At 43.9% G+C, this 14,176-nt stretch overlaps 1 protein-coding gene and 1 long non-coding RNA gene across 4 annotated transcripts in view; one reads left to right on the forward strand and one right to left on the reverse strand.

The window, feature by feature from the left end:
* The window catches only part of LOC142817640 (uncharacterized), a 33,949-nt gene extending 28,821 nt beyond the window's left edge, over positions 1-5,128 (reverse strand). Inside the window, exon 1 of the long non-coding RNA XR_012895265.1 lies at positions 4,971-5,128. This is a non-coding gene — a long non-coding RNA (uncharacterized LOC142817640). The remainder of the gene's footprint in view (positions 1-4,970) is intronic.
* LOC119175120 (mitochondrial intermembrane space import and assembly protein 40-B) overlaps positions 1-7,196 on the forward strand; it is a 39,148-nt gene extending 31,952 nt beyond the window's left edge. For 2 of the 3 annotated variants that reach the window (XM_037426359.2, XM_075894710.1), the window contains exons 2-3: positions 2,742-2,831; positions 6,801-7,196. In XM_037426359.2, coding sequence (XP_037282256.2) covers positions 2,742-2,831; positions 6,801-7,147 — 437 coding nt within the window. In that variant the 3' untranslated portion in view covers positions 7,148-7,196. The remainder of the gene's footprint in view (positions 1-2,741; positions 2,832-6,800) is intronic. The other variant, XM_037426360.2, reaches the window with a different exon arrangement.
* The last annotated feature ends 6,980 nt before the right edge of the window (positions 7,197-14,176 follow it).

Here is a 14,176-nt window from a genome sequence, read left to right on the forward strand (position 1 = left end):
GGGTGTCAAACTGTCGGGCGATTACATTTTCCTGGGTCATGGAAGTCCTGAACTTCTCCCGAAAACCTTCAGCAGTCAGTAGGAAACGTTGTAAAAGAGCGACCTTCAACTTGTCGTAGTCGAGCGCATTATAGCTTCTGGCATCCGACTGAAAATCCCCAACGCTTCCTCCACTAGACACATACTCAGCCCAGTTGCCCAATCGCTCTTCGGCCACTCTTGTGCGGTTGCGATTCTTTTGAAATGGCGTGCAAATCGTCCCTCCTTTCATCAAACGGCGCCATGAACTTTTGAAGACACACTTTGGCTAGCCTCTGGGGAGCTCTTGATACTGCCCCTTCGTCACTATTTATTGCGTGTAAGTGCAGTTTCTTTTCAGTTAACTCCTTTTCTAACGTCATATTTCTATAGCAGGTTCATCTGCTGCCTTGGCTCCTTAGCTATTTCTTTTTGTTATTTTGTAGCCTTTTGAACCTCTACTCACTCATATCTCAACCTCTTCTTTTCGTCTTCATACAACTTGATAATATCCTCTGCCTATAAACCAACGGCGTGTCCCGCTGCACGCAACCGTTCAAGGTCCATCCCGCCGATAAAGACAGTCCAGGGCACGTGACGAAATTGAAGGAATCCAGGCAGGGCCCGGGGGGGGGGGGGGGGGGGGGGCTCACTAATGTTGTCACAACGCGTGCTTATGCTCCCGGCACATTTTGCTTGCACAAGTGGGACAAACATATGAATGCAGGTACTCGTAAGACGAATACAATCTTCATTACATACAAACCAATGTAAGTGCACAGAAACAATATAAACATATGACTCAACAGATAGATTGATGTCCTATGCCCTAAACTTCTAGCGTTCCTCACACCGCATCTATTAATGTCTGGTTAGAACCGGCGGTGGCTTAGGCTCATCGTCGGATGCTGTCATAAGGTTGTTGCTTGGTGCGTCTCTCGGCGGCGATGAGCACTTTCCTGGCGAAGCTCATTGCTGGCTAGAAAATGTGTGCTGGCAGGCACTCCTGGCACGCCCAGCCTCCGGGGTCATTAGTTTCATGTGCGACCATATTTTTAATGACTATACTTGTCAGTGCTCGTGAAAGAGTTAAATGCCATAACAGAAGGAACGCTGTTGCCTCATAAACGTAACAAGTTTCCTTTACAGTTGCACTGATCCTTATAAGACCAGCCAACAGGCTCTGGCTTTTTTCACACCCCCCAAACAAGTTTGACAATTCGTAGAGTAGACCACAGAGATAACGTTTTCTAAATATTACAGTGCTGCACACAGCGCAGAGCCTCTATTTCCAAAAAAAATTCTCGCGCTCCTTTCCTACGCCTGCCCAATCCTCTTTCCACACGCAGTGACGCAATGTCGGCGATCGGCGACTTGAGGCAGCATGCAGCTCGGTGATTGGTCTTAACCAGGTCTCAACAAACAGTAGTGAAGCCAGTTCCTGTTCTTGCACACAGCTATGAAACTGCCTTCTTTTTGGCCTCGCAGTTGTTTAACGTACGTTTCTCGTTTAACTATAACACAACATGGTTCCTGCGCGCACATGCTTTGTTCTCGACATGAGCAACACAGGGAAGAAGCATTGCCGAATTGGAAGGAGTTGCGACAACGGTTTAGGCCTTCCCCTCCATGTGAGGGAGAATGGTGGCGAGGCCATGCATCCGGAGCCCTCGACTACGGCGTCTCTCATAATCATATGGTGGTTTTGGGACGTTATACCCCACATATCAATCAATCAAATCAGCGAGGCCGTGCAAAAATTTGAAACTAGCTGAAAGTGATGTTTGAATCCCTGTAACTTCATTAATATCGCATGTATTTGCAAAATTATTGTGGCATTCATGTAGCAAAAGTGCACATATATCTCTTTAGAGCAATTTTTGGACCTTGGCATTGTTTACTGACCCTTGAATGAAACGCCAGTGATATTCATGAAAGGAACTGGTTTTTGGAATGTTGTTCTGTACAATACTGGCCAGCAACATAGGTTTCTCATTTTCCCTGAGGGAGGGGCTGACAGCTGAACTTAGCGTGTGTTATAAGGCCCCGCAAAGGAATAAATCTTGCACTTTTGTGATTTGAATGTTCACACAGTTCTGCGCATGAACCAGATCAGGGTTCAGCATTGCAAAGGAATGACTCCGAGTGCAGTGATCTGCGTATAATATTTGCACTCTTGGTGCTGTACTGCTCCCAAGCAGCACTTATCTAAAATGGTTCCAAATGTCAAGCTGCCTGTTGTATTGCTTGTGATATGATAAAACTAGCTCTGGTCTCGCAGTTTGTTCAATATGGGTTTGCTTTGCAAACTTAGCAGCTGTATTTTGTTAATTGCAATTGGTTCTGAGCAGTTCGGCTTTGAAATATTTAGCTGCAGTGCTAGCTCTTAAGATCTTGCTTTCACTCGTGATATGATAAAACTAGCACTGGTCTTGCGTTTTGTTCAGTATGGGTTTACCTTGCAAACTTAGCAGCTGAATTTTGTTAATTTCAATTTGTTCTGGGCAGTTTGTCCTTGAAATAATTAGCTGCAATGTTAACTCTTGAGATCTTGCTTATTAATAAGTATGCTTTCCAAATGTGCACATAGCCTGCTTTTCTTTAAGAGTTTTCGCCTTGATAATTTGAATATTGCTACCTGGTGTTGGCAGTTCGTAGACTATTATCTTGAATCATTGGCCCTATTGCAAATTTATACATATATTTTTTGGGGCACTGAACAGGCAAGGACCGAGTAATTTTTATCACTAAGGAGGATCAAGAGAAACCTAGCACAATAAAACTACCAGATGATCCAGAAGATGAAAAACGAGGTAAGGTGGCATATTTTTTTAATACTTTAATTGTCATTAATACATGGCATGCAAAATTAAGTTACAGGGTCATGTTATAACTTGTCCTTTAACTATATTTTATGTAAATGACAAAATGTGCATGTTATACTTCACAGTACACTATTCACAAGTGGTGACATGAAGCGCTGGCAGTTTGTAATGAAGCCATTATGACTGCCAGTATTCTTCATTGTGCATACATTTTCAGGTGACAAAGATACTTTGTGAAACTGCATGCACAGGCAAACCTGCTGCAACACCATCGAATTGAGAAAGTTAAGCGTGGAGATAACGATTTATTGTGGTTATATAATAACTGAAATTGCTTTTAAGCAATCTGTTATCATTCCCTGATGAATTAGATGCAAGCTTTTTCCAGTCAAACTATTTGCAAGAACCAATTTTGTGCTAAAGGCTCTTCGGTTATTTCTTACTGTTCACATATCCACAAAAAAAACTTCTAAACATCTTATACATATTACCTCATTTGCAACGTTTTTAAATACCAAATGTAAAATATGTATGTTGTGCTGATGAAAATGTGCAGCTTTGCAGCACTCCTCTGACTTACAGCATCATCATTATTGTCAGCCTGTTTATGTCTATTGCAGGATGAAAGCCTCTCCCAGGGATCTCCAGTTTACAACTATCCCGTGTCAGCCGATTCCATTTCACCCCTGTGCATTTAGTTACTCCATCTGTCTGCCTTCATCGACTTCATTTTACATTCTTTAGAAGCCATTCTGTTTTTCGTGCTGTCCTACGCATTATGTGGCAAGCCTAGATCTCTTGCTTGATGTTAATCTGCTACTTTTATTATTTTTTCATTCCATCTTGCACTGTGTGGTCCAATTCCAGTTGCTTTGTTATCCTCCATGTTTCAACCCCATACGTTAGAACCGACAGTGTGCAGTGATCATGTACGTTGCACTCTTTTCGTTACGACTTTTTTTAGTTGGAAGCAATACAAGAATGCCGATCTGTTTTATTTTGTCCATTTGATTTGACATTTCTTGAATCATCTAAAACGTTTACTCAATCGTGCTTTGTTCGCAAGATACTGTATTCACATGATTATAGGTTGACCTGTTTTGTCTGAATTTGAAATCTCAAGTTGGGGGGGCTGACTTAAAATTGAAAATTAATTTCGGTTGTAAAGTCTTCCCGAAAATAATCCCCACGTATTACTGCCAAGCTATCTTTTCTGCACGGCTTTCAAGCGCTGACATGGAGCCAACTTGGCACACCGGAATTCAATTTCGAAAACGTAAATTTCTTAATGACATCTGCTTGCGCTCACCCTCCTACCCCTTTTTTTTTGCAGTGCTATTTTAGGTGTTCTACCTATATTCGAGTAGTTGACTTACAAATGTGTAAATATGACATGCACAATTCTTTATTCCTGCAAATGTGCAAATGATGGGCTTCACTGTACTGCAACAAAGAAGTGGCCTTGTGTTTGGCATTCGGTGCAGAAATTCTCGCTTTCAAATATAGAAAATAAAACACAGAGAAGGGAGTTTGTCAGAACAAACCTTAAACATGCCGGTCAGGGTTGGCTTGAGTAAGGGTGCACTGCCTTTACTGATTCGGACGTCGCGATTGTGGCAATCCAATTATTTAAGAAACTATGCTGCTATGTATAGTCACTGGAGAACTGAAATTCTTTATTTCATAAAACTTCAGCAAAAAAACTTTCTTTTTTGACTAGAGCTGTTTCAGCACATGCGAATACCTTGTGCACAGAGGACACATTAATTCTGTTACATGATTCAAGTACTTCCTCCACTGAAATGCATGCTTCGAGCGAGTTCTTAATTTTTTTTTTCTGTGCTATCTGTTGAAGCAAGGGAGAACTCAGCAGAATGAATCGGAATATCTTAATTGTGATGTGCAAAAAATGTTCGTAGTTCGACGAGCCCTGCTGGCCCTCGATAGAAGCAGTACAAACCGTATAAGTTAGTTGCCGGGCCTGGCTACTAATTTGGGCCAGGCAACTAATTTGGGCCCGGCGATAAACGCGATAGCAACCAATTGGAATGCCCTGCGCAGAATGGCAAGCAGATGGAAACATGCCCGGCGTTTCTCATGCACAAATGATGCACGAAACGTACTCACCAGTACAGATGAATGTGAATAAGCGCCTCAGTTGTTGTGAAAATCGCGCCCTTTTCGCAAATGGAGACTGTCAGACGATTGCAGTGACCTTTGTGCGCCCGGTAACTACAACAAAATTGTTCCAATGCAAACACAGCGCCAGTCAAGACGTATGATCCTCCATACCGCGAGTGAAGGGCGCGCGAAAGATCGTTCACTCCACTCCCCTCCTTTCTACGGTCCAAAGTACGCGTGAGAGATGAGAGCCGCCACGTGCTCAATGCGCCATCTTGCTGATAACGCTGAAAACACGATAATTCTCTTATGCCTCCGAGCCATAAGGGCCCGACAACTTTCAGGCGAAAACAAGCACTTGTTATGGTGCGAGAGTGTGTGCAAGGCAAACAGGCGGGCTTGTGGTCAACGTTTCCGTCGTTCTTGCCGCCGCAGGTGTATGCACGGATATGCCCTCCCTCTCCAAACCAAAGACAAGCAAAAGAAAAGACGTTGGCAGTGCCGCGCCTTTAATTAGGGTCACATATGTGGGGCCGCACTGGATGTGGTGACTGGAATAGTTTTCCCGCGGTGTTCGTGTCGTTTGCTCTTCGTTTTCGACACCATGCGCAGGTGCATGGCTTCACTACGCACGCATGGTGTGGCCCCCAACGACGTTCAGCCTTGAGATTTTTTTTAAGTGGACAACCACGTCGTCACTACCGAGGAGATCTCAGAATAGGTGCTGATGGAAATCCTCTGAGAGTACGCTAGCCCTAGCTTTCATTGCAGGCATATGAGGACTCGGTCGAATTCTAAGTGTCAGAGCCCAGAAAAGTAAAAAATCAACATGCATAAGCTCGTCATAGAAAAATAAGGAAAATTATGCAGTGCGGCTCCGTTCTTAAGATGTTGTTAGTCATTATCAATGCAAGATGCACAGAATACACGAGTAGTATATAGTTACTAATATTTTTTTGCTGAAAAGTATATATTAGAGGTGTACTATTTAGGTGGGGATGTACATCAGTAGTAAATACAGCAATCCAAGTCTGATCGGATCCAATTCATATTCCAAGTACTAAAGTCAGTAAATACAGGTCGGTCTGATCCAATCCAATCAACATCCTAAGTGGCCTGAGTGGTAATCATTATAAAGAACTAGAAACTTCAGTGGCGGAACCGGCCAGCCTCAAGCGTCCTCCTTTTACACAGATGCCACAAGATAGTGCCACTTCCACATTTCCTAGCAGCTTTGGCTGTGTTGTAGGACTACCATGGACTCTTTCAAACTTTCAGCTGTGGTTAATTTTAACTTGTGTGTTTGCATTCCTCCAAACAGCCAACTTGCCGACTCTCTGACTCAGAGGTGTCGTTTTGGCCAGATATACATATTTTTTTACATTTAGTGCACGCACTCTGAACATTCAGAGCACAGATGGTACATTTATTCACTTATTCTATAAGGTTGCCTGATTTTTTTTACCGCTCATGGGTCTGCTTCCAATGCACAGAGTTCAAGCAGACGTAACGGCAAAACCTAGGAAAGTCATGGAATATTGAAAAAGCAAATTGGTAGACATCCTGGCACATCAATATATTGATCACTTAGTTTTATTACTCTTCTTGAATATTGAATACTATGATTCTGTGCTGCCAATTCCTAAAACATGAAAGAAAAAGAACATGAAAGAAAAAGAACATGAAATATCAGCTTAGTAAGGCCCCTCAAGCACAACTTTGTGTGTACCTCGAAGTGCTCATTGTGACATGTATTACTCGGTTTTTGTATACCTCATTAGTTCTCACTTATAACTGCGACACTGAATGAGGCAAAGTACCTTTTCTTTTCCCTAGGCCTCATTCTTCCGAATGGTGATATAAACTGGAACTGCCCCTGCTTGGGAGGCATGGCTTCTGGCCCCTGTGGACCACAGTTTCGAGAAGCATTTTCGTGCTTCCACTACAGCACATCAGAGACCAAGGGGAGTGAATGCTATAACCACTTCAAGGCTATGCAGCAGTGCATGTCTCAGTACCCAGCGCTGTACCCTTCTGACGATGATGGTGACGAAGATTATGAACAGGCATCGCATGAACCTGACCCCGGCAAGGAGGAAGTTGCCGCTCTAGGATATGCACTTTCTAAAACAACTGCTGTGACCGAACAGGAGCAAGCAAGCAAAAGTGTTACTAGCCAGTGATGGGGTTAATGCTAGTCTGTATAAATAAAAAGGCTTGTGGTAGAGATGATCTCTGTTACGCATCTTGTTTACTTGTCCATTTTGCTGTCACATAGCATGCTAAGGTTGAAGACTAGGTATGTTGGTAAAGCATTACTGTAGATTGCTTAGCATACCAAATCCATGGGACACAAAAAACACACACAAGTGCTAACTTTCAACAATAAATTTCATTTCTTTTTCTGACTAAATAAATACCAGAACATGAGCTAGGAAAGGACTAAAATGGTTGCTTGGATGAGCTTGTACGAAAAGGGGAGCGAGTAGAGATAACCGAGAAAAAACAAGATTTCAGAAGATGTTCTATCAACGCCATACTGCCTAGTCACCAACATTCTCCTGGGGTGAAAAGGAAGATTTCAATTTCAAGATTTCAAAAGGAAAGGTTTCAATTGAACAATGTAAAAAGAAGAATTTTCTCGTATCATAATTTTAAAAAAATGTGCATTATTCTTCATTCTTTCTTTCACCTCAGTAAAACATTTGTGACTAGACGGTATGGCATTAGTATAAGATCATCTTGTAAAATCTAGTTGTTTTTCCAGTTCTCTACATTTACTCGCTCTTTTCTGGCCCATGTTTTCATATTTTTTCCACAAAATGCAAAAAATAGAATTCTTTTTGAAAGTTAGCTTTTGTTGTGTGTGAATATTGTGTCTCGCCGACTTGGTGCTCGATACAATCTTCCGTCACATAGCATCTGTAATAGGCAGAATAAATTAAGACATGATGATCCTTTTGAAGTTGATTTCTCTTAATATAGGGATAGTTATGATCCTGTCGACTGCAGGAATTTAGTGGCACCTGCTAGATGATTTGTACTTGTGTTGAAACTATGGGATTAGATCGTGGCCACTTGCCTACAGAACTTTTACATAAATTACGAGTAAAATGCCAGGTCTATCTGTTCTAGTATATACCATATAGTAAACATACCAGTGGTAAGTTTACGTGGCACCTAGCTGCCACAATCATTTCATTGTATAAATAATGGTAATTTTACTAATGCCCGTTGTTGACGGTGCTGTCGGCATACTGCATCAATTACAAATATTTTTGCAAGTTGCATTGGGCGCAGGATTACTCTTGTGGCTAGGTGCCACCGCACTCTGAGATTGCAGCAATGTGGAGCTTGCCCTGATCTGAGCCAAGAGCGAGTGTCCGAGCTAAACATGCAGCTGTGTTCCAAAGCGCAGGGGTGACAGTGCTGCGCCATTTTGCGCCAAGCTGTGCCTAAATGGATTTAATGACACCAGTGGTGTTGCAAAAAACTCGCCACACCGTTGCCGGGCAATCATCGAGCACTGCACGCGCTCTGCGATGGAGATCATCGAATCATATAAATTGAAAAACATATTAAATCAGTTTCACTAACGAAGTGATACTCCAATAGCAACAATTTGTAATGTTGTAATGGCAATGCCACACGTGCTCATTTCTATTTCTCGTAGCGCACCATTACGCATGTAACGCTGCTCTGCGATAACCGTGCCCGAATGACTGGAAGCCATCTAGATAATCTTAGAACCTTCTGATGAGATTATGCGCAGAACGTGTACATAAAGGTTTGTTCTGTAACTTACGCCGCCACTAGCGATAATGCTGGAATCTTCGATGGCACATGTATAATGGCAACGCACCTAGCTGCGTGTATAATGGCAACGCACCTAGCCGCGTGGCAGATTATCGACGGCCGACGCTCTATGTTTGCTGCTATCAGTCTACAGTGTGTATTGCTTGTAGAGTGCCATTTCGTTTTCCGGGTACAGGTTGGCCCGAATGAAAAGTCCACTCATGGAAACAGCGGCTGCTGCCTTAGTCAACATCACGACCCCGTGACAATACGAAGGCTGACAGCCCACTCTTTTGAATCCGACATCGCGACACTCACAACTACAAAACGCTGGTGTAAGAGAACAAGTACGTCCGATTCAGGGAAAAATCTCTTATCGCACAATCTCTTCCTGTTGGGTGCTCACAACGTAGAACGGTTTACGAGCCGTGCGCTAATGCTCGCCAATAGCGCGTGCGCCGGCTATCGCAACCACATCTTTAGAATGAGTTCACAGTTGCTGCTATGCTAAAGCAACCTCTTCCCTCACATCAATTCATGCTCGTTCAAGATGGGCGGCTTGTTTTCTCATTGCTTCAGCATTTGAGGGCAGGTCTAACACTTGGCGGTCTAACACACTGTGCACGCCCTCTGTGTGACAGGGATTGGCCACCTCGTTTACTTCTGCTTGAGTGGCGTTGATAATCCCAGCTTGTGCAATTTTACGCACTGGTCGAATGTATAATGCGTGGGAATGTTACAAAATTGTGTAGTTTACGCCGAACATGGTGGCAACAGCCGTAACCCATGAGTGTCCATATAATTCCTATTGTAATAAAAAAAATTTCACTTTATTGCCTAGAAATCGTATCTAAATTTTCGCGCGATTCTCATGTCAGCGGTGGCACTTCAGTGACCGATGCATCAGTTTTTTTACATATAATTATATAGAGCCCTATTGGTTTATTATAAAACATTTCTTATATTAGCCCATCTCTTGTCTTGATTTACTGTTCATGTTAGATGCAGTGCTCTAATCACATTTTGAACATTGAAGCAATTTATTAAAATTGATTTGTTTCATTCGTTTGAGGTTTATTAGCTGTATGGATACGCCACTCAAGTTTTTTTCTTTGAGTTGCTGTGCTCCTCGTAGGGGCTTCTGCGCGAGCAGGCATTCGTTGTGTAGCGACATCACGGACCCGAGCTAACAGGGGGGGGTTCGACTCTCTTCCACGCCTAGCCGTGCGTGACTGAGCCGTGCCCGGGGAAAAGGGGATCCTGGGGGTTGAGTTGACGCTGGGCGCTTGGACCTTTAAGGCCTCCAGCAGAGGCAACACACCCCTTTGGCCCCGGCTTCACATAGACGGCACCTCTGGGCTGACCCAACCAGGAGAAATTGACAGTCTCCTTTTCCTATCTCTCTCCCTCTGCATCTTTGTCTTTATCTCTCACTTTTTATCTGTCCTGTCTTCTGCTCTCTTCTGTTTACTTCCAAACTTCCTGGCGGCTAGGGTTAACCCTGTGCAAATAGCCTGCCTTGGTCTTGGCGCATTGGGTTATAGTAGCGTCGGACGGCTGGCGTCTGCAGGTTTCAGCATCCGCAAACTTGCAGCGTCCCCTCGTTGGGCTTCGTGGTGGGTGGCCGCCAATGCTTCTGAAGAAAATTAAACTGGCATGCATAGAGCTTTTCTCTTATCAAGTGATCGTACCGCCTTAAAGCGCGTACGCACCGAAGACTTGGGCTTTTTCAACCGATCAAATGAAAACTTCCCCCATTTTCATGTTATACATAGTGAGATAAACGGCAAGCAAGCCAGAACTGTATCCCCCTTTGTAGCAGCCAGGTGTCTTACAGAAATTCTTGGGGGCGGGTACAAGGTTACCAAAATGGTCAGCGGAGACCTCCTTCTTGAAGTCCGAGAAAAAGAACAGTTTGAGAAGCTACAGAATCTTTCAACTTTTGGTGACACTCCAATCACTGTAACACAACACAGATCAATGAACACAACTCATGAAGTGGTATCAAACACTGATTTGCTTGGCCTAACCGAAGCAGAACTTCTGGAGTGTTGGAAGAGTCAGAATGTGACCAATGTACAGAGGATTATCATCAGAAGAGACAACAAGCAAACACCAACAAAACACCTTATACTCACATTTGCCTTCAGTAATCTGCCAGAAACTATTCAAACTGGGTACACGAAGACTTCAATCGGACCGTACATACCTAACCCACGTCGTTTTAAATGCCAGAGGTATGGCCACGGCTCATAAAGCTGTCGTGGTTACCAAACTTGTGCACAATGTGGAGTGTCGGGCCACAATTCTGACAACTACGAAGAACCATCACACTGTGTGAACTTTGACGGAAATCATGCCGCATACTCACGGCCTTGTTCATTTTGGAAAAAAACTTTGCTGAGGCACGTTGCCGGGCTATTTGGTTGAGATTCATCATTTTCACTGGTATAGCGCACCACGACAAGGACACACACAAGCGCTGTGTGTGTGTGCATCTCTCCTTTGTGTGTGTCCTTGTCGTGGTGCGCTATACCAGTGAAAATGATGGAAAAAAGAAATCATCACATTGAAAATGAAAGAAAATATCACATTCAAAGACGCAAGACGAAGAGTGTCGCCATTTTACGGCGCTACATATGCTGATGCGGCGCGTCATGGGGCAACGCCACACCAGCCCTCGCCGCTCCTTCGGCCAGCGCAGAGCGAGCCGTCGGCTGTGGCACCTGCACTCAAGGCGGATAGTTCAGTCTACTCCGCTTCCTAGCGAATCGAGACCGGAGACTCCAGGATCCTCAGGTCTCAAGGCCTCGCCTGTTGACTAAAATCCGAACCACCAGCTCACATGTGCGGGCATCCAGTGCCTCCGAGCAGGCAATGGATACAATGGTACTCTTGGTGCTGAAAAAGCGGCGCGGCTCCTTGGAGCGCGCCAAGAAAAATAAAAAACCAATAACGGGGCCAGACGATCGTTCTGCCACCTGAATCACTTCAACACAGGCTGCTCTCTGTACACACAGCAGCATCTTTTTTTTTTTAATATGCAGACAGAAATATTACAGTGGAACATTCGAGGCCTTCTTCGAAACCTCGATGACTTACAAGAACTCCTCCATGAACGCAATCCTAGAGTGCTGTGTGTACAAGAAACACACTTAAAACGAACAAACACAAACTTTTTACGTAACTATGTAATCTTCCGAAAGGATAGAGATGATGCCATGCCACCATCCGGTGGTGTAGCGGTTATAGCTAGTCAAGGGATAGCATGTACACAATTGCCCCTTCAAACTTCTCTCGAGGCGGTGGCTGTCCGAGCAGTTATTCTAAACAAGCTCGTCACCATATGCTCTTTGTACATAGCTTCTTGAAAAACTCAATTCCAGTCCTTAATAGACGAACTGCCTGAACTTTATCTGGTCCTTGGGAACCTGAACGCACATACCGTCTTTGGGGCAACTCTCGCTGCGATGCACGAGGTTGCCTAATCGAACAGTTCCGCTTTTCTTCGGGTGCGTGTCTGTTGAATAGGAAAGAGCCAACATACTTTAGCCTCGCCAACAAAACCTACTCATGCATAGATCTCAGCATTGTGTCCCCATCGATTGTACCCCTGCTTCAATGGAAAGTGATCAACAATCCTTTCGGAAGTGACCACTTTCCGATCATTTTAAGTGCACCACCAGAAAAAGGTCCTCCACGTGTTCCCAGATGGCAGACAGACAAAGTGGACTGGGAACAGTAGCACAAGACAACTCGTTTAACTTGGACTGACCTATGTAGGTTAAACATAGATGAAGCTGTGCAGTACTTCACAGCTTTTCTTACTGACGCAGCAGCCAAGTGCATACCACAAACATCTGGTATACCTGGCAAGCGACGCGTCCCATGGTGGAATATGAGTGTCGGAATACGCGAAAGGAGCAGAACAGGCCATGGAGGTTGCTGTGGAACTCGCTGACAGCGGAAAACCTTGAGAGCTTTAAGAAAAAAGGGATCAACTCATATACACAGGAGGCTAAAGTCTGGAACATGGTTAGTAGGGTAGCGGGAAGACAACTACTCACTCCCACTCGTAAACACACATGGCGACAGCTGGGAAGATCAGGCGAACTTCCTCGGTGCGCACTTCGAACGGGTGTCCAGCTCGTCAAACTATACTGACGCTTTCCAATAAAACAAGAATTGAGAAGCAGAAACTAGAACACAAATGTACAAAACACTAAGCATACAACCAGGCTTTCGGCTTAGCTGAGTTCCAGACATCAGTAAAGTCCTGCAGTGTTTCCGCCCCAGGTTCTGATCAACTGGTGTACGATATGCTGAAAAACCTGCCAATCGAAACGCAAAAAACCTTACTTTGTTTGTACAATGCTATCTGGTTTTCTGGCGTTATCCCTACTTCCTGGAAAGAGGCTATTATTGTTCCCATTTTGAAAGAGGGCAAGGACCCTTCTTCAGTTTCGAGTTATAGGCCTATTGCACTTACAAGCTGCTTGTGCAAACTTTTCGAAAAAATGATAAACTGCCGACTTGTACGTTTTTTTGAAACAAACAATATGCTTGACCCGTTACAGTGCGGGTTTCAAGAGTGGAGATCCACCATCGACCACCATGTTCGTATTGAGGCACAGGTCAGAGATGCTTTCGTTCACAAGCAATACTTTTTGTGTTCCTTGATATCGAAAAGGCATATAATACAACATGGCGCTTTGGAATATTAAGAGACCTGTCCCACCTTGGTGTACGTGGCAGAATGTTTACTATTATCGAAAGTTACTTGTCAAACCGGACATTCTGCGTTCGAGTAGGCAGTGTGCTTTCACAAACATTTGTTCAAGAAACAGGCGTGTCACAAGGTGGTGTACTTAGTTGCACACTTTTTATCATTAAAATGAATTCTTTGCGCTTGTCCATTCCTCGCAATATGTTTTAGTGTACATATGTCGACGACGTCCAGCTTGGTTTCAAATCTTGTAATCTGGCCATGTGCGAGCGGCAGGTTCAGCTTGGTTTGAACAAAGTATCCAAATAGGCAGAAGAAAACTGGGTCCCACTGAATGCAGAGAAAAGCATGTGTGTCTTGTTCCCCAAAAAGAGCGGCATTCACTCGGAACCCGATATTCAGCTGCATGGGCAACATCTTTCTGTTAATACTGAACACAAATTCTTAGGCCTAATCTTGGACATCAAGCTAACCTTCGTACCACACATCAAATATTTAAAAAACAAGTGCGTAAAAGCTATGAACATTCTAAAAGTGTTGTCACGCACTATGTGGGGAAGCGACTAGAAGTGTTTAATGAATTTGTATAAAAGCCTCGTCGTACCCGCCCGCCTAGATTATGGGGCAATAGCATATCAGTCTGCGACACCTACTGCCCTTAAAATGCTTGATCCTATTCATCATCTGGGCA

The sequence above is a fragment of the Rhipicephalus microplus genome, chromosome 5 (genome assembly GCF_043290135.1).
Source record: "Rhipicephalus microplus isolate Deutch F79 chromosome 5, USDA_Rmic, whole genome shotgun sequence".
Lineage (NCBI taxonomy): Eukaryota > Metazoa > Arthropoda > Arachnida > Ixodida > Ixodidae > Rhipicephalus > Rhipicephalus microplus.